At 48.2% G+C, this 17,950-nt stretch overlaps 1 protein-coding gene across 1 annotated transcript in view; it reads left to right on the top strand.

Moving 5' to 3' along the window:
- The window catches only part of GPC1 (glypican 1), a 207,058-nt gene that overhangs the window by 169,057 nt on the left and 20,051 nt on the right, over positions 1 to 17,950 (top strand). The window contains exon 3 of the mRNA XM_066556882.1: positions 7,947 to 8,338. Within this exon, the coding sequence (XP_066412979.1) occupies positions 7,947 to 8,338 (392 nt within the window). The remainder of the gene's footprint in view (positions 1 to 7,946; positions 8,339 to 17,950) is intronic.

The raw sequence follows: 17,950 nt of genomic DNA, 5'->3' as shown, positions 1-17,950 counted from the left end.
TCTGTGTCCTGCCTGTACCTACAGATGATTTTGTGTTCTTTACCCCCAGCCCTAAGTATCTCTTGTCTCTGAAGATTTGTTCAACTTGACTTCAGAGGTGTCTTAAGGTTTGCACAGAGCTGTTTCCAAGGGTCATGAGGATGGAAATACTGAGTGCATTGGGATTATCAAAGGCTGAAGTGGTTTCTTCACCAGCCAGTTTTGAAGGGAGCTGCTGCTCCAGCTGGGGCTGGAGAGGGTCTCTGTGGCTTTGCTTGGGACACCCAGGCTTGTTGCTGTTTCCTTGGGTGACACCCTTTTGGGCCCTAGTGCTTCTCAGGAGGACAAGCAGAATATCCAGCTTCCCACTGTTCCTGGAGTAAGGGCCAGCTCTTTCCTCTGGGGAGCTTCCCTGCCAGGGAACATCCTCCACTCCCTTACTGTGACAGCTGCATCCAGTCCTGCTTCACTGAGATAAAGGCAACCTGTCTTGGGGCACTGTACAAACAGAGGAAAGGCAATATGCAGAAGAAGAAATAGCTGCACATTATTACATCTCTCTGCCATTGAACACCATGAAATGAAAATGTTATCCAGGTCCTGGCAGGAAAAGTGCAGATTCTTTGGAGTGACTGGAGGTGCTTCCTCCCGGGCAGAACTCCTCACCAGCAGAGCCCTGCTCCAAACAGCATTTCCATGCAGCAGCATCTCTCCTTTGCAGGAAGAGGTTTTTGTTGTCTCAAAAAGCTCTCCTTTTCCCTAGCACAAGAAGCAAGCTGTCTGCTGTATGTCCCAGTCTAAACCAGTTTAAGGAAGGCCAGCTGTTGCTCTTACCCAAAGGCAGCTTGAGTAAGAGATTGTAGAGATTCTGTCAAATCCTATATCCAAAGCCTGCTTTCACTGTTGCTCGTAGTGTGTCTGTTCTATCAACTAATCCATCTCAGGAGACTTCAAAGACATTTGCATCTGTGCCTTGAGTAGTTAATTAAGCTGAAGAAGATGGAAATTAGTAAAGGAATTATCAGGTGAACTAGCTAAGGGGGAGGCAGCAATACACTGTGTTGAAAGATGAGCTGCTGGCCTGGAGGGAGGTCCCAGTTGTGGTTCTCAAGACAGGCCTAGACCCCATCCTAGTTAACAGTCCCATTAAAAACTGGCACAAATGATAGGAAATGCAGTCATGAGATTAATTGGTGGCATAGTGCTGGGAAAAGTTGTCACTATTGAAGAGGATAGTGGATAACCATGACAACCAAAACAATAGAAATAGGATGAAATTCAGTATTTCAGAGTTAGGCATACAGCTAGGGATTAATTGGTTGGAAATAGCAAGGGGGAGAATTAGGGATGTACCAGTTGGTGGCAGAAAGTCTGTGAAATGTGATGTGTTCCTAAAAAAGGCAAGTGCAGTCCTTGCAGTATTCACAGTGTTATTGCCAGTGAAGGAAAGGAGTTGTTCTTTGTGCTTCTGACCACCCACACCTAGGAAGAGTTAACGCCAAGCAGAAGAGGTGAAGAATAGAGCTAGTGGAGTGATCCAGAGGACTGGAGAGCCTGTCAGGTGTAAAGAGGGGAAAGTACCTTCATTTGTGTAGGAAGGCAGCATGGATACTGAGAAAGTGTGAGACTTGGAGAGTAAACGTCTCAAAGAGTGAACTCCAGGGAAAAAAGCCCAACAATTGAATTACAGCACCATATTGGCAAAGACCAAGTGGATAAAGAAAGAACTTTGACCAGAAATTGAGAAAGAAATCCTCCTATCAGAGGAGGTACCCTGGACCGACCTTCCAGCAGGACTGAGGTCAAAATCTTGAAGTGCTTTTGTGCTGGGCACTGAGCAGCTTTAGGAGAGTACAGAATTGATCTTGCATGGGGGAGCTGGCACTTTTTGTCTCATTAACCCACAACACCTCTTCAGTTCTGTGTTCCCACCCAGTACAGGCACACACTCCCAGGACACACTGTGCAGAGGAAATATCAGTCAAGTGGCTCTGTGGAGCAAATCCTAAAAGTTTTGAAGTTGTATTACCTGGAGGCATCATAATTCTTGCATCCCAGCACATTCATTCACACCACTCATCCTTTGGCTTCTAGAGAAAAGCTGATTTTATCTCCATTTTTTTGGGCCTTTTTTTTCAGTCTGAGTCTTGGTTTATCCTGATGCCTCTCTGGTCACAGCCACCAAGCAGGGGTGTTGGGAGGGATGTACATGGCAATGATCCAGAAGACAGCAGAGAGAGACTGTGTTCTCCAAGAGGGCTCAGGACTGAGGAAACAGCCCCAGAGCAGCAGTTTTACAGGAGTGTGAAGCTGTGAGGAGAGAGAAAAATGGCACCAGCATTGCTGCATCCAGGGCTGTCTGCACGTGGAGCTAAGTCACTCAGTCTCACTGGGGTTATTTCCTGTGGAAGGACACAGCCAAGGTGTGAACCAGAGTCAATCACTCCTCTTGGATTGATAGCAGCTCTTCAGCACAGCCATGGGTAGTGCTTAAATTAGTAATAACAATTTTATAAATAAAGTGTCATTGTACTTGCTGAAGTGAATAAAATAGGCATGAATGCATTAGATTTGGATTTTAATGGCTTAAACCTGTTGCTGAATTATTCCCTCCTAATAGTAGGTTAACTGGAAAACAGCATTAGAACCACCTGGAGAAGCAAATTGGTGTTGGGAAGTGCAGCAGGGTATTAAATGGGAGCTCAGCCCAGGGACTCTTCCTCAGACCAGCAGGGCTGGCACTGAGCAGGAGCTCTGCTGTAGCAGACACCTCCATCTCTTTCTTTCCCTGCTTTGGCTGGGGTTCAGGACAGCACAGAAGCAGCTGCATTTCCTCTCCTGTTTCAGTCCAGTCCTGACACACCACAGTTTGTTCACAGAGTGTTTGCCCAGCCTTCCTCCCGAGCTCTGTGGCTCTGGCCCTGCTTGAATTCTACCACAGGCTCATGTGCTTGCTCAAAACTGAGAAATTGATCCTCCAGACTGAAGATCTGATACTTCTTCCTCCTCATGGTGTTGCCCTACCTCCATCTGTCCTGGCAGTTCATGGCAAGGCCCTCAGACCACAAACAGAGCTCACCAGGCAAAGCTGTCTGAGCAGCAGGAGGGTTTTCATTTTACCCATTGCTGCAAAAGTTTTGCAGCATTTTCACAAGAACACCATTGGTGTTCCTCCAGTCTCAACTCTTCCCAGTTGTAAGATATTTTGTACTATAGCTTTCTGCTTAAAATTTTAACAATATTGGGATTGAAAGTAATTCAGTCACCTTGCTCCATTTCTCATATTTCTTCCAGCATGCCTCTCAAATTTGATGGGGCTTGAAGGAAGCCAGCTCTGCTGCCTGCCTAAAGAGCATTTGGGTCTTCCTTCAGTGATCTCTTTCCCTCCTGTATCCATTCCCATTCCATCATTGGGTTAGTTGGAGAAACCCCAGAGCGTTCCAGATGTTGAGTGATCAAATGGTAGCAGAGAGCTTGGATAGAGTGCTGGGGGGCTGAGGAAGGAGAAACTCAAAACTTTCTCTCTTCAGAGAGGAACTGCCGCTCCCTGCCGTGCTGTTCACAGCTTCCCAATTTGAATCCAGAGTTGTGAAAATGTGGAAACTGTGAAAATATGAGCTGCGAACACTGGGAAGCTGCGAAGCAGGGAAATGGGTGGGGATTTGCAATCTCTCTTGAATGCCGAGGTTATAGATTCTGGTTGAAAACTTAATTCTCTGAGAAGTAAGTTTTTGTCACTACAACAGCAAGAGAAAACCAAGGTGCCAGAATTGTTTTGGTTGTAGAAACCTTTCATTTCTTTACTCATAACTTTCTGGCATCTTTGCATTTGATGCAGAGTTCTTGAGACTTGGCCTCTGCCAAAAGACAAATTTCCTTTGAGCAAAGCCAGTTGTCTTGTTTCTGAGCCTGGAAGGGAGAAGCAATAACAATAGTAATAAAACAGACTTCCATTTCATTTTATTTTTCTTTTGAATACTTTGCAGCAAAAGGATGTGAAAGGTGATGTTTCATGTAGGAGCAGCCTTGGTTGAGGAGCCGTGCCTTGCATTGGCCCAGGGAAAATTGAGTTTGACTGGTCTGAAGTACTCTTGTTGAAAGGCACCTCCTGGGCTTGGCACTGTTGTGTCCCTCAGCTGGCAGTGCTGAGGAAGGACTCACCTGTCAGTGGCTGCTGAAGGAAACTTTTTGAAGGAGGGGAAAGCCAGTCATGGATTTAGCAGGTGACTTGCAGGGAGGTGTCTCTGGCTGGTACTGTCAAATTCCTGGGGCTCCAAGAAGCCAAAAACAGCCATGAGTTATTCAGCACAGGTCCACAGAATCTGTAGCTGCTTTCTTGTGACTCAGAGTGGAAGCAAATTCATCCTTTCAGAGGGAAGGACCCTCTGCAGAACCACCTCAGCTGTGCTGCTGCCCCCAGGGATGGGAGGGCAGTGGTGCCTCTTGGAGACAGAAGGGCTTTATAGCTACAGCACAGGCTCCTTGGGAGCCCTTTCCCTGCATCCCTGCCATTCACAAGGTGACAGAGCCCTGTGCTGCAGTGCCTGAGTGCAGCTGAGCCCTTTCCCTGCCACTCACAAGGTGACAGAGCCCTGTGCTGCAGTGCCTGAGTGCAGCTGAGCCCTTTCCCTGCCACTCACAAGGTGACAGAGCCCTGTGCTGCAGTGCCTGAGTGCAGCTGAGCCCTTTCCCTCCATCCCTGCCACTCACAAGGTGACAGAGCCCTGTGCTGCAGTGCCTGAGTGCAGCTGAGCCCTTTCCCTGCCATTCACAAGGTGACAGAGCCCTGTGCTGCAGTGCCTGAGTGCAGCTGAGCCCTTTCCCTGCCATTCACAAGGTGACAGAGCCCTGTGCTGCAGTGCCTGAGTGCAGCTGAGCCCTTTCCCTCCATCCCTGCCATTCACAAGGTGACAGAGCCCTGTGCTGCAGTGCCTGAGTGCAGCTCATGGCTTGAGCCTGCTGCTGGCACAGAGAACGTGGTGGCAGCAGAGCTCAGGGGCTCAGGGCCGTGTCCAGCTGTGACCTGGGTGATGCTGCTCCATGGGCTCATGCCCTGCCTGAGCTGAACACTCCAGTGGTGCTCTGGGAGCCAGGGCAGACCTGCAGTGGTCACCAAGTGGGAGCTGATACATGCAAAGGGATATCCAAAGGATCCCAAGGGACCTGCTGGCCCTGTTCCTGGTAACTCCTGGTAGCAGCAGTGGGGACTTGGAGCACCCCCTTACCTGAGGGACCCCCACCCTCCATGGCTGCAGATAATGGGCTGCTCCCCCTCAAATAAATCATTCCCTGTACCTGAAATCAAGGTAGGATGGCAGGAGCCTGAACTGTGCCTCAGCAGGTTGTCTTATCCCAAGGCCCTGCACATCCTTAATCTGTGACACGTGCCTAAACTCATTACAAGGTTGGACATTAGCAGGCAGGGTGTTCAGGAAAAGATGCAGTGTTCCTGGGAGATCTCAGCTGCCACTGTACTAAGGAACAGGGACGTTGCATCCCTCTTGACAAACCTCACTTTGTGCTACCTTCTGATGCTGCAAAATGGGCATTTAAATTCCCTGCCAGGTCAGCCATTCATCACAAACACGTGTAGACTTAATTGCTAATTAATTTTCCCTGGCTACTGTAGACTTTTTTTCCCTCAGTGTGTGAAATCTAGAAGAACTTTGCTAGAACCAGCCACAGATGAATTGGCTGTAATCAGTGTTCCCTCACTTGGGTGAGAAGTAACAGTTCATCAGCCCTTAATTAGCTCTGACTTTTTTGAGAGCAGTCTCCAATTTTTTGACAGGAAGATACAGATCTTGTTTCTCTTGTAGCAAAACAAAGAAAGTAATTTTGCCTTGAATTGACAAATTGGGCTGTGTTTGTTGGTGTTTTCTTCCTCCTGATGGTGAGTGCAAAGCTGCATGTCTTACCTCGATTGCTGAGTAAATTGTTCAGTTCGTGTCTCTTGTCACACAGAAGAGAACACTGATTGTACGAGGAAGGGAGTTGGAGCTCAGTTTAATTAACTTGTGAATGGGCAACCAGCAATGTTTGGAGTGATACATTAAGGTAGAGAAGAGCTTTTAGATTCCTCCTCAGCATCAGAGAAACTTTGTGTTTTGTTTCTGTTGCAGGTGAGTGCAGCATCTCTTTTTATTGATCTGATGGGATCAGCTTTTGTCTTTTTTCCCTATTTAGAACCCCCTCATTGCAAGGTCATAGGTGACTTTGATGCCCTGATACCTGGTGTCTGTAGGGAGAAATCCAGTTCTAGTGGGGAAGGTACATGATCAGTCATTTGAGAGATGGGGGGGATCCCAGTGAAAATGATTGGAGATACAAACTTCCCACCAAGTCATGTTGAATAAGAATAAATTTCTTCCCAAAGTACATTTGAAAACCAGTTTTTATTCAACATTCCAGATAACAGATTTTTACTTTCTCCTTCTGCATAAGTAATTAAACCAGCTAACGCCTGGTTTGCTCACAGTCTTTTAAAAACAAAAATCTCTTTGATCAAATTTTAATCTATTAAGCAGCACATTATAGGGGCTGGAGAAGGCCAGGCTATTAATGTTCAGCATTGCTTTGTTAAAAGAGCACAGGAATTTTCAGTGTTAGCAACCTGTGGAGCAGATGCAGAGGGTTCTTTTCAGTTGGTCAATTCACCTGTGAAGTTTTAGCTTCATTCAAATCTGAGAAATCAGTGAGAGGTTATTAATATAGGAAAGCTTGTATGGCCCTTCTCAGTCAGTGAATATAAGTAAGATTTATGGATCTGAGCTTTACTAGTTCTACAGTTTTAGAGATCTTTAATTGTAGTCAGCACCATTCCCTCAAAAAACATTTTGTTTAATAAAGCTTTGTATATGCAGTATGCATTTTTCAGGAGCTTCTCTTTCTTTTCTTATATGTCTAGCACCATGAAGTTAATTTATGTACCTAAATACATGCTGTTTGATTTTAATTGAATAACAGTTTCTTTCCAACTAGAGCTTATCACACATCACCAAAAAAAAAATAGTTGTTTAGATTTAAAGAATAGTTTAATCAGGTTTGCTTCAAAAAGACCCTAAAAGTACAAGTGTAATGGAAATTAAAATTATTATTTAAATTATTTTTCCTCTGACTGACTTCAGTGATGATTAAAGTTGCTTATGTAAATCTATTAATTGGATCAGGCCAATCCTGCTATGAGTTCCCTACTGTGCAGTCTCAGCCTGAAGGTAGCTGGCAGTTGAGATGATGGAAATACCTAAAGATGCTGGTAAGGGAGCAGTCAGATCCTGTCATTCTTACCCTGCTGTGTGTAGCAAGAGTCACATTTCTGTCACATCTGAGACCACTGAACCAGGGGTGTAAAAGCACTCTGTTACTCATGCTGGAACAAAAGCAGGATGCACACCCAAGTAAGCAAATGGGATGAGAAGCACAGATAATGTTGGCCTTGGTTAAAAAGCCCTTGAGTACAGCCCTGCCTTGGAGTGCCCAGGAAGATGTGCCTGTTCCTGACATGGACCTGGGCTCTGGCTGTGCCCAGAGCCAGCCTGGCTGCCACCACCAGGGATGTCCCTGGGCAGGGTTGGCATGTGCTGGCAGCCCTGCTTCATCTCACCAGGGCTTTGGAAATAACGTGTGGCAGCTTCGGGTTTGTGTAAGCAATGCCAGCTGTGAGGAAAACTTAGGAATGACACTGAGACACCTTGAGGATTCAGAAAAGAGACCCCGCTTTGCTTCCAGGTGAGGCTGCCACAGAGGCCCAGACCAGGGTTCTCCAGCATGAAGGGGCAAGGGGGGCTTCCTCCTTCTGTCTTCATGGCTAAGGCTCAGACCTGAGTGTGGGTAATGCTGGTTGGAGGAGAAGCTCTGTTAGGGCCCTTCTGTGTTCTCAGGGTATCCAGTTGTGCTGCCCAGTAACACAGCCTGCTGGATTCCAGCTTGTCTGGCTGATGCATCACCTCTCCTTTCTCATCTTTCAGGTTATTTCCAGGATTTGTTGAACAAGTCAGAGAAGGCCCTTTATGATGCCTTTCCAAGCCTGTATGGAGAATTGTACACTCAGAATGTGAAGGTGTTCAAGGACTTGTACAGCGAGCTGCGCCGCTACTACCGCAGCTCCAACATCAACCTGGAGGAGGCCCTCAACGAGTTCTGGACACGGCTGCTGGAGAGGCTCTTCAAGCTGCTGAACCCCCAGTACCACATCACAGACGAGTACCTGGACTGCATGGTCAAACACGCCGAGCAGCACAAGCCCTTCGGGGAGGTGCCCAGGGAGCTGAAGCTGAAGGCCACGCGAGCCTTCATCGCGGCGCGCTCCTACGCACAGGGCTTCCTGGTGGGCAGCGACGTGGTCAGAAAGGTGTCCCAGGTACGCTGGTGCTCCCCCTCCTCCAGCCTCACCTTGGCTGCAGCCACTCAGCCACTGCTGTTGGGAGGGGGGGTTGTCTCCCTTGTTTCATTGCAAAGCAAGCAGATGCTTTCCAGTTTTAAACAAATAACTACTCGAGTATTGTAAACCAAAGGTGACTCCAACAAAGGGGAGAGAGAATGATGCATCTGACTCCATCATAGAAGGCCAATGAATTACCTTACTATACTATACTATATACATTGTATCTAAACTGAATCTGCCATGCACTCACTCTTGCTCACAACTGCTCACCCTGCACTCATCTCTGATTCTCTGGTGACTGTCCTGTGACACACACACACACACACACACACACACACACACACACACACATCTGGCCCTGATAGGCCAAGGGAACAAAGCATCCTCACTTTGGGTGAACAATCTCCATATTACATTCTACTTTAGCACAACACAGGCACAGCAAGCGAGATAAGAATTGTGTTTTCCTTCTTCTCTGCTTGTCTCACAGCTTCTCTTTGTTCAGAGGGCCTGTGAATACCACACTCGAGGGTTACCCAGCAGTGGGAGGGAGCAACAAACCTGGACTTCTACAGGCACTGCCAACAACACTAAAACACTGAGATGTAACTCACAACAAATCAGCTTTTGCCTCATTTTAACCCCTGCAGCAGAGATGTCACTCAGCCAGGCTGTGCAGCCACTCTGCTGCTTGCCCAGATCCCTTGTGCTTCCTGACGTGCCTCTAAATCACACTGCCATGTTTTCCTCCTTGATGGGAATGTGTGCAGAGCTGGATGGCCACAAGTGTGCTGGGAATACAGGCACAGGGATCCTGTGGCTGTTTATGTAGCCTGTCTATTTGTACAGCTTCAGTGTACAGAGAGGGGGAGTTTGTAGAGTGCACTGGGATCTTCAGGGATGAAAGGTGCTATATAAATGTAAATTAATATGACTGAATCCAGGGTTCCAGAAGAAGGAAGGAAATTGTATTCTTTACTGCAGAAACAGCCTTTCAGAGCCATAAGCAAGTGATTGTCCTGAAACAAGATAGTCAGGCTTTCCACACAGGTAGCAAGGAGAAAATCCATAATAAAAAAAAAGGCTTGCATACCTCATGTGGAGATGGGAATCAGCAGGTGTGAGAATCAGGATGTGATTAAACTGTGGATGTAGAAATGCAGAACCACAATTCATCTCCTCAGAAGGTACATGTGGTGACACAGAGCAGAGGACGGTCCCACTTAATGCAGCAAATCCTGGCTTTGATCTCAGGAAGAAACATTAATGTGGTAACAGTGACAAATGCTTTAATTTATCAATGTGGGACTATAAAACTGTTCAGCTACCCAAAAGCCTTTGTACATCTCATTAACATCACACTCTCCTGGCACTTAAGACAGATAAAAGAGGAGAATGATGTAATTTCAGGGGGACAAAAGCAAAATACTTTTCATAAATCCTCTGAATGGCAGAGATTTCCAGCTCAATGGGCATGATCCTGCCTGTAGCTGAGGCTGGTGGGTAAAACAGGCTGGCAGGGAAACTGCAGGCATGATATCAGCCAAAGGGAAGGACCTGAGATACCAACATGCAGCAGATTTTTCCCCCACCTTCATGTAGGCTTCTGGCCCACTGGATTTTGATTCTGGTCCCTCCTTTCTGAATTTTCCTTCTCTTGGGCATCACTTACCAACAGGATGTGGGGAACATCCATTCCTTCAGGATGGGGGGTTTTCTAGGAGGGTCCCAACCATTCCTCTCTCACTGGAGCCCTCCCTGGCATTGCAGTTAACCCAGTGTGTTGCTGTTGCCTGAACTGAGTCAGAAAACCTCAGCACAGCCTTCTTGAGAGCTGATTTTATTATGAGGACCAAAACTGGCTCATTTTCTTTACCACCATTTTAGTTGTGGATTTACACTTGTGTCAAATAGATGTGAAGTGCTTGACTCAACCCACAGCTGGTGCCTTGGTTCTAGTCATTTTTCATGTTGTTCTGTACTTAGGACATCAGAAGAAGATCAGAAACTGAAGTTCAACTTTCCTGTCAGCTGGTAGCAGCAGTCTTTAAAAGTATCTTTTTGAGTTGGAATTTCATATGGGACACTGGCGAGGAAGACTGAGGAGGCCTGTTGAAATGAACACCTAGAAATAAATTAGCTAGCTTTAGACTTCAGAAAAAAATAGATTTTTTTTATTTATTTATTTATTTGCAAATCCCAGGAAAACTACAGATTTCTACTAAACCCCTCCTGGTTTCAGCTTCTGGGACATTTCCAGTTCAGTGTCTCCTCTGTATCCTGTGCAGAGGCAGCATTACTGGGCACTGCAGAGAAGGGCTGATGCTGTTTGCCAGAGCTCCTGGCTGTCTTTAAGTGGGGGAGAGCCTCCCTGAGTGAGCTACAGGCGTGCATTTCATGAGATTTCTTTAATCCCTGCTCCCTCTCCACTGTGCCCACAGGCTGTTTCTTCCCCAGCCTTCAGCTGCCCCAGTCTCAGAGGAAGCCACAGCCTCAGGCAGCCCAGGGATAGGAACAGGAGCCGCGTGTGGGAGCAGCCCCTCTGAGACCTGCTGGGCATAAATAGTTTGAGGGCAGAGGAGGAGAAAATGGCAGAACCATTTTTCACCTTTACTGCCATCCAAGCTTTCAAGGCAAAGTCACCCTCACTGACTGCAGGCTCTGACACCAAGTCCTAAAACTTCTGATTGGTGCTTGCTGCACTGACCTGGCCTGACAGAGAGAGCAGTGGCAGTGCTGCCATCTGGGCTGGGACCCAGGCTGGGCTTGGTGTGGCTCTGGCAGGGGAGGATGGATGTGCAGGCTGGCTCCCTGCCCTGACACACAGTGAGGGGTTACACGGGCCATGCCTGGGGAGGGGGGTCAGGGCAGCACCTCTGTGTTCATGTGCAGGTTCTGTGTTTCTGTAGCTGTTCTTTCAGCACAAATTGCAGGTTTTCATCTAAGTTGCACAATGAAGTGGGTTTTTCATTGCTGGCATGAAGCAGCAGCCACCAAAATGGCAGCAGCCACAAAATCCCCAGTGCAGGGCACTTGAAGAAGGAGTTCCCCCAGGGATGCTGCATGCCAGAGTGAGAGAGAACACATCTCCCAGTTCTGTTTAGGATCCTGTTCGTTGGCTGTGAGATTGGCAGCTGCCCAAAACCAGCATTTGCTCCAGCTCTGAGCATCATGCAAACAGGAGAGGGCCTCGTGCTGGTGGAGTCACTGCCTGCCAGCTGCTGCCCTGAGACCCTCCCTCACTGCTGCCCAGAGACCCTCCCTGCTGCCCTGAATCCTCCCTCCCTCCCTGCTGCCCTGAGACCCTCCCTCCCTGCTGCCCTGAATGCTCCCTCCCTGCTGCCCTGAATGCTCCCTCCCTCCCTGCTGCCCTGAATGCTCCCTCCCTGCTGCCCTGAATGCTCCCTCCCTCCCTGCTGCCCTGAACTCCTCCCTGCTGAGAGCAGCTGCTGTGCACCCCCCTGGGAAAGACGTGGTGGAAGTGAACTGGGACACTGCAGGACTGGGGGAGCAAAGCTGGGATGGAAGGAATGGCAAGGGCTGAGAGGTGACCCTTGATAAACACCAGCAGAAAGCCCTGAGGGCGAGGCAGGGTGACACAGTGGTGGCTGTGACCCTGGCTGGGTTTGTCCCGTGCTGCTCTCACTGCTCAGCCCCCCTGGCTCAGTTCTGCTGCAGAGTGCCTGGGATGGGGGCAGGCAGGGCCCTGCCCAGTCTGTGCTGCATTCCTGCATCCCTGGGCGCTCAGGAGAGCTGCCCTGGGCATGCCAAGGAGTGCCCAGAGCCCTCCAAGTCCCCTTGCAGCCCTGGCAGCAGCCTGTGCCTGTCAGGAGAGCACACACGTAATGTTCCATTCCCAAAGGCAGCGAGAGGAAGTGATTTGAGATGAATTTTGCTCATCAGTCAGAAAATGAGTTATTATGACAATCTTTCCTTTGCTGGGTCTTCGTTGGTTCTTGTTCTAAATTTTAAGTTTTCCTAAGGTAGTGGAGATTGATGTGAAGCAAGACCAGCTGCATAAGGAAGAAACACTTACTCAAATAATCGATTTTAATAGCTGTTTGCATTTCCTTTTCTCAGTAGATGTCTTTAAAGCTGATTCTCATTTGAGTTTGAAACAAAATACAATGATTTTCTTTAGAAGCTTTTTCACTAAATCCTGTATTTCATTTCACCAATGAAAGTTGAAGTCAGCTATCAGTACATTTTTATTTAGCCAATACTGTGTTTCACAATCTATTTCAGTCTTATTTTTTTAAACTTTTCTGTTAGTATAAGGTACATGGCAGTTTTTCTATTTACCACATGAGTAATTTTTAAACACATGGTGGGTCAGTCTAGAAACCAAATTCCAATTAAAAAGACCTAAAAATAGATTTTTAGAAATGTTTTTAATGGTTAAGTGAATGTGCTGATAGGACATATGGAAAATAATGTTTATCTAAACATGTTTTGCATTTCCAACAAGTCAATAACATAACAAAGACAGTATGGTCCTCATGTCCTTTAAGATTGCAGCCATTTTTCATACCCGCTGTTTTCCACAGCTTGAAAGGACATATTTAACTTCTGTCTTTCAGCTTTCAGTTGCTTTTCTGGTGAAGTAGAAATAAAATTGATCTTACTGAATTAAACAAAGATAAAATCTTCTCCCACCTGTGAAACCACTGTGCTAAAGCATCTCAAGAGCAGTGAACTCTGGTCCCATGTGCTTGGTGGGACATCTCCATCCTTTCAGTGGCTGATCTTTTTTGAGAGCATCAGCATCAAGTACACACAACCATAAATAACATGTTATTTCTTTTAAAGGATTTCACTTCTGTAAAAGTATCCATCATTTATCTGAATTGGCTTCCTCTTGATGCTGAGAAGTCAGGGTTAGTGTTTGTAAGTAGATGTTATGAGAATGTTGTTCTACAGCAGTGTTGAGTGGCAATACCCTCATATCCCACATTTATTTCCTTGTCCTGGCTGTTATCCCAGCTCTGGCTTTGGAGCTGTATTGTGGCAATGAGCTCCCTGAGTGGGGAATAATGTGCTCTGACTCCATGATTTCAGAAGGCTGAACAAATGCTTTATTAAGCTATACTGTATTATACTACACTATTACTGTACTAAAGAAAAACCTGTGACCCTTACAGACAATCACAACACAGCTTTCACCTAATTGGTCAATCAATTAAAACAGCATCACCAGAGTCCAGTTAAGAAATCCCTTTTGGTAGACAATCTCCATAACACATTCTACATGTGCCAAACAACAGATGCAGCAAGTGAAGATCAGAATTGTTTCTCTTCTTTGTCTGAGCTTTCTCACAGACTTTCAGCTTCCCAAGAAAATCCTGGGGGAGAGAATTATGTCTCTCCCCGTTCAAAGAATATGTGAATGCCACAGAGCTGTGCAGGTTTGCTGGCAGAGATGTGTGGGTTTGTGTCCTGCAGAGTTTCCATGTGGCAGCAGGGAGCAGCAGGGAGCAGCAGGGAGCAGCAGGGAGCAGCAGGTCCCCCAGGTGCTGGTGTCAGCATCAGGAGGGGATGTGGGAGAGTGCAGGGGTGCAGCTCACCACAGCCAGGTACCAACAGCAGCTGCTGGAGCAGCCTGGGCTTTTCCTTGGTTTTCCTTCCTGTCATGGCAAACCACTGGTGAGGCTTTCCAAAAATGAGCTGCCAGTGCCTGCACTGGAGGTCTGTGGTGCTGCAGCAATCACCAGGCTCAGTAACAATCCACAGGGTGCCAAAAGCCCCAGGGAGCCTTTGCAGGACTGGCTGTGCTCAGGAGCAGGGCAAGGAGGACTGAAGGGCCAGGTGGGAACCCTGCAGTGCTGCAGACACCCCTTCCTGTGAGCCAGCTGAGGCTCCAGGCTGAGATAAGCTCTTGACCTTCAGGGACTGGTCCTGCAGCAGCTCCTGGGCTGGCTGCCTTTTGCCCCTGTAGCCTCTGGCACAGCTGCCCAGCCCTGCCCACAGCTGGGTGACCTTGAAGGGTGCTGGGACCTGCCCTTCCTTCCCAAGGGAAGTGTCCCCTCTGCTGAAGTGCCTCATGTTTTCTTGCCCAGTCAGCTGTCCCCGGCAGCCTGTATGTGAGATTGCATGGCTGAAACCATTTTAGAGCTAAGTTCCAGTCAGCCCAATTCCCCCTGCAAACCCAGGAGCTTAATATCCCTTTCCCTGAGCTGACTGTGCTCTCTGGATCATCACCCTGCCACCAGCTGCCTTCTTGCTTTAAACACCTTGGTAGAGCAGCCCCACACACACCACTGCACCTTCCCAGCACTGCTGGGGAGGGAATTTTGTAATAACATTGGAATTTGTTTGGATAGATTCAAATCAAGCTGGATGAGAAGCATGCAGTCTTGAATACATCCTTATGTATTTCACATATTACTTTTCAGTATTTCTATCCCTTATTATGTTTCAATCACAACCCTTCAGGGATAAAAACCCATAGGTGTTCTGAATAGAATAGAAATAATGCAGGAAAGTAGATATATGTCTCCCATATTTACCTGGTGGTTAAAAGTCAATTGAATCTAGTTTTCAAAGGATTGAAAATTGTACCAGCTGGAAATACCTGTGTTAAATGAGCAGAGCAGGGAGTGTGTAGAACAGGCAGGTGTTGGCTTGCAGTATTTTCCTCTGGAGGGAGAGGACATGACAGCAGTCTGTCTGTCTACGTGGATCTCTCTCATTTAATATCTGAAGGCACTTAAGTACTAGACAGGAATCTAAAGACACAGACCCTCCCAATTAGCTGTGGGTGCTGCCTCTGGAGCCATTGTCACTGCCCTCTCCAGGTGCCCTCACCTCTGCCTGGAGGGAGATGGGAACAATTCTCCTCCCTGTTTTGCTGCCCCAGTTTGCCTCGATTACCCTAGCCATCATATTTAATTTTATTTTTTTCCTGAGTCTGCAGAATGGCCGTGTGGCTGCTGGGCTGGCAGGGCTGGACCCAGGCAGTCTGTCTGGCCTGAGGCCCAACAGCAGCTCTGGTGTGCTGGAGCATGAAGGGCACGGATTTGGCATCAGCCTCCATCCTCCAAATCCCTCCCACAGCGAGCACTGAACACACCAGGGTGACAGCAGGAGGGGCTCTGAGCTCTGCTGGCATTTTCTGTGTCCCCCTGTACCACCAGACCCAGCAGAGCCATCCCCTCATCCCTGACAGGTTTGGGAACTGGATGGTTTTGAATGATGGGCTTGGTGAGGCTCAAACCTCACCATGCTCCAAGGACTCATGGCTGTGCATTTATGGAAGGAAGATGCAAAATAATGACTGAAGTGATTATACAATTCATTAGACTTTGAAAGAATCATATTTCTGTCAGCCCTGCAGCTGTTTCTTTTAGAGTTTCACTTTGAAAAATGGGAAAGCTTGGTTCATTTAACACACATCAAGGTGCTAATTACATCAGGGCTGGCATAAACATGCACAAGGCAGCTGCTGACCATGTGCTGGAGGGAGCAGGGTGTGCTCCCCACAGCAGCTCCCCTGCACCAGCCAAGGGCTGGGCACACCTGCAGCTCCCACTCCTGTCACCAGAGAAACTGGGCACTGACTGCCCAGTGGATGGAGCACATTTCCAGTTAGGCACATGGAAGTGCAAAGAACACCACAGCCCTTCTGGGTTTTGATCATAATATTTGAGGGTGCCTCCATGGGGAGACTGTAAAAGTGAAATGTTTCCCAGTGTGAAAGGGGCACGTTGCAGACAGCTCTGATCACAGAGCTGGCCAGCTCCCCTGTGAAACACAAACCTCTCCTCTGAGTGCTGGTTTGTTCTAAAAGAGAGCAGGGCTGGCTTTCTGAGCCCATTCCTGGGCTCTTGGGCATCCCACAGGAAGCTCAGGAGCACTCCTCACTGCTGGCCCAGCAGGATCAGCTCCTCTGCTTGACCTGTTTTTGTAGCTGCTGTTCTTCACACTGACAACTTTATCCCAGCTGTAGGATTCCAGCCAAGGGATTTGGGGTCATTGGAGTGGCTTTGAATACCTGCCTGCATTTCCCAGCACACACAGCCTGATCTGTGGCTTGCAGAGCTGACCTGCTTTCCCTTAGACACTGCCACAGAAAGGTTTTCTCACAGCTGGCAGAACTTCCCTCTGCTGCCTTTACAATTCCCATGAGTGAGGGTGCCAGGAATGGCTCAGCCTTTGTGGCTGCTTCAGCCCCAGCCCTGGGGAGGTCTCCAGCTCTAGGTGCTCCTGCCTCCAGCTGCCCAGCACCTGTGCCTGCCTCTGAGACCTGCCTGTGTCTGCTGGCTCCAGAGCATCCCTTGCTTTGGAAACCTAAATTTCCTGATGTCACTGGGTTTAACTGCTGCTTCTGGAGGTTAGAATGGCCATTCAGATAGCAAGGCCTTCTACCTGGGAAAACAGACCTGAGAGTCAATGCAGGCACATTTTGACACATATCTGACACATCTGGAGCTGTTTTGTTTCACCCCAACCAACCCCACACCAAACCAAAACCACAGGTCCCAGTGCCCACCTTGGGTCTGCAGTGCTCCTGGGAGATGAGAGCCAGGCAGGGAATGGGAGAGCAGCCACAGGGCAGGGACAAGGTCAGTGTGGGAAACACCAACACCACAGCACAGAGAGCTGGCCACCCTCACACTGCCTTGGGTGAGATTTGTAGAGGGACCAGAGCCCAGAGAACATCACTCCCACCAGCAGTGTTAAGGACCAGCTCAGCCCCTGTCCCTCTGACAGTCTGGGGCTGTGACAGCACTTCACCAGCCAGGCTGGCCTGGCTCTCCATCCCCACATCTCTCCACTCTACCTAACCCTGCTTCCCCTGGGAAGCAAGGCACAGATGGCTCACAGCAGCCTGGGGGGAATGTGCAAGGGGAGAAGGGGGATAGGAAAAATACCAGCAAGAGCTCGACTTATTTTATTGGTGTTAAATGCCTTTCAGATGTACTTAAAGGCCCCTGAAGGCCGAGGAGTCCAGTCACATTGCAACTAGGCTGCAGGTTCTCATTTACTTTTAAGCCAGGCTTCAAAAGGAGAAAGGATTTGGGGTCGGATAATTCTTTTCTTCTTTTTTTTTTTTTTTATCTTTTCTTTCCTTTGTTTGAAGCCACTACTTCAAAAGCAGCATCTGCAGCTTGGCTGCAGGCTCTGGGTGCCAGAGGAGCTGGCCATCTCCTGCTGGGCACAGAGGAGCCCTGCCACTGGCCCTGGGCTCAGTCCCATGCCTGGAGGGATCCTGAGCCAGGCTCTGTGCCTGAGAGCACAGCCCAAACACTCTGTGCTGCTCTGCCTGGAGCTTGGTGCTGCCACTGGGGGAAGGATTGTCCAGCTACCCATGGCTTCCTGAAGCTCCACTTTTCTCCAGCTCTCAGGAAGCAGGGATGGGAAGGAAGGATCATTGCTTGACCCTGTGACTGCAGGATGTGACAGAGCTGCTCCCAGCACTAATACCTCTTCAGCTGCCCTTCCCTGAGGCCTTCCTCTCTGCATCTCACACTTTGGTACTTCAGACACCTTTTCAGGAAATAATTCACTTGTATAAAGAAATGGTTTTTGGGGTGAGGAGGGTATAGCAGCTTTTAGCTGTGTGTGAGTGAGATCATCACTTCCATGGTC

Source organism: Molothrus aeneus, chromosome 10 (assembly GCF_037042795.1).
Source record: "Molothrus aeneus isolate 106 chromosome 10, BPBGC_Maene_1.0, whole genome shotgun sequence".
Lineage (NCBI taxonomy): Eukaryota > Metazoa > Chordata > Aves > Passeriformes > Icteridae > Molothrus > Molothrus aeneus.
This window is presented reverse-complemented; position numbering and strand designations above follow the sequence as displayed.